This window comes from Sinocyclocheilus rhinocerous, unplaced genomic scaffold (genome assembly GCF_001515625.1).
Source record: "Sinocyclocheilus rhinocerous isolate Xijiao unplaced genomic scaffold, SAMN03320098_v1.1 scaffold14318, whole genome shotgun sequence".
Taxonomy (NCBI): Eukaryota; Metazoa; Chordata; class Actinopteri; order Cypriniformes; family Cyprinidae; genus Sinocyclocheilus; species Sinocyclocheilus rhinocerous.
The window spans coordinates 1,236-2,226 of record NW_015641189.1 but is presented as its reverse complement, the minus strand read 5'-3'; the positions used below and the strand labels follow the sequence as shown (position 1 = coordinate 2,226).

Genomic DNA, 991 nt, shown 5'->3' with positions numbered 1-991 from the left:
AGGAAAACTTGAAATCGCATCATATGACCCCTTTAATTTGCTTTCCATACTGAGTGTCAGTATTACTAAAGAGCACTTACAGAAAATAAGCCTTGCCTTATGAGCAATCACCTTAATAATGGCAATATTCTTTATTTTTAGGGTATGAGAGTAATTTCAATAAGCACAGTGAGAACGTGTCCACTACCCAAGAAACCCCATATGATTATTACTCTGTGATGCATTTTGATAAAAATGCCTTCCGCAACTTTAAAGGACCCACGATCATAACCAAGAGTCCTGAGCTCCAAGACGTGATCGGACAACTAATGGAAATGAGCGAATATGATGCGATTGAGCTCAACAAACTCTACAAATGCAGTGAGTATTTGACAGTTTTCATTTGTGGTCTTTAATTAAGTCAATGCAGCTGGACCAATATTTGACGACCAAGAACCACTGTGATGAATGTAAATGGTAATGAATTGATTTAGTCTCAGTGCTTGTTGGTTTGCATTACAGATTCCTCGGTCTCTTTCCTCGACCACTGTAGTTTTGATGAGGAATCTCTGTGTGAGATGAGCGTCTGTTCTGCTGCTGGTTACGGCTGGCAGAGAGAGAAGTCAGTGAGTGGCATCAATGTGACCGACCACACATACTTGGGCAAAGAACAGAACGGTGAGATCTGTTACAGTCAGTCAGCGAATGGAAAGTGTCTGCTTGGACATCAGAGAAAGAGACTTCACTTATATTAACTCACTTCCATCCACAGCTGCAGTCACTGCTCCACCATAAACTAACAGCTGTTTTGATGCCTGCAGGGACGTCTTTCTTCATGCACTTCAGCACTGAGGGCAGAAACGTGGGGGACGCAGCCAGACTGGAGAGCAAGACAGTGACCCCTACGAGAGACTGCAAAGTCCAGTGCCTGCAGTTCTACTACTATTGTGTAATTTTATTGATTATGTGAATGAAAATGAAAGTAATCAATATATAAATTAATATGCTGAAT

The 991-nt window shown here is 41.4% G+C and overlaps 1 protein-coding gene across 1 annotated transcript; it reads left to right on the top strand.

Annotated features, from left to right (window-relative positions):
• Window positions 1-34: 34 nt before the first annotated feature.
• On the top strand, window positions 35-928 carry LOC107754732 (meprin A subunit beta-like; the record flags this gene model as incomplete). The annotated part of the gene is made up of 3 exons (XM_016571299.1): window positions 35-360; window positions 502-657; window positions 801-928. Coding segments are annotated over exons 1-3 (426 nt in total), but the record flags the coding sequence as incomplete, so codon positions are not given.
• Between the last annotated feature and the right edge of the window lie 63 nt (window positions 929-991).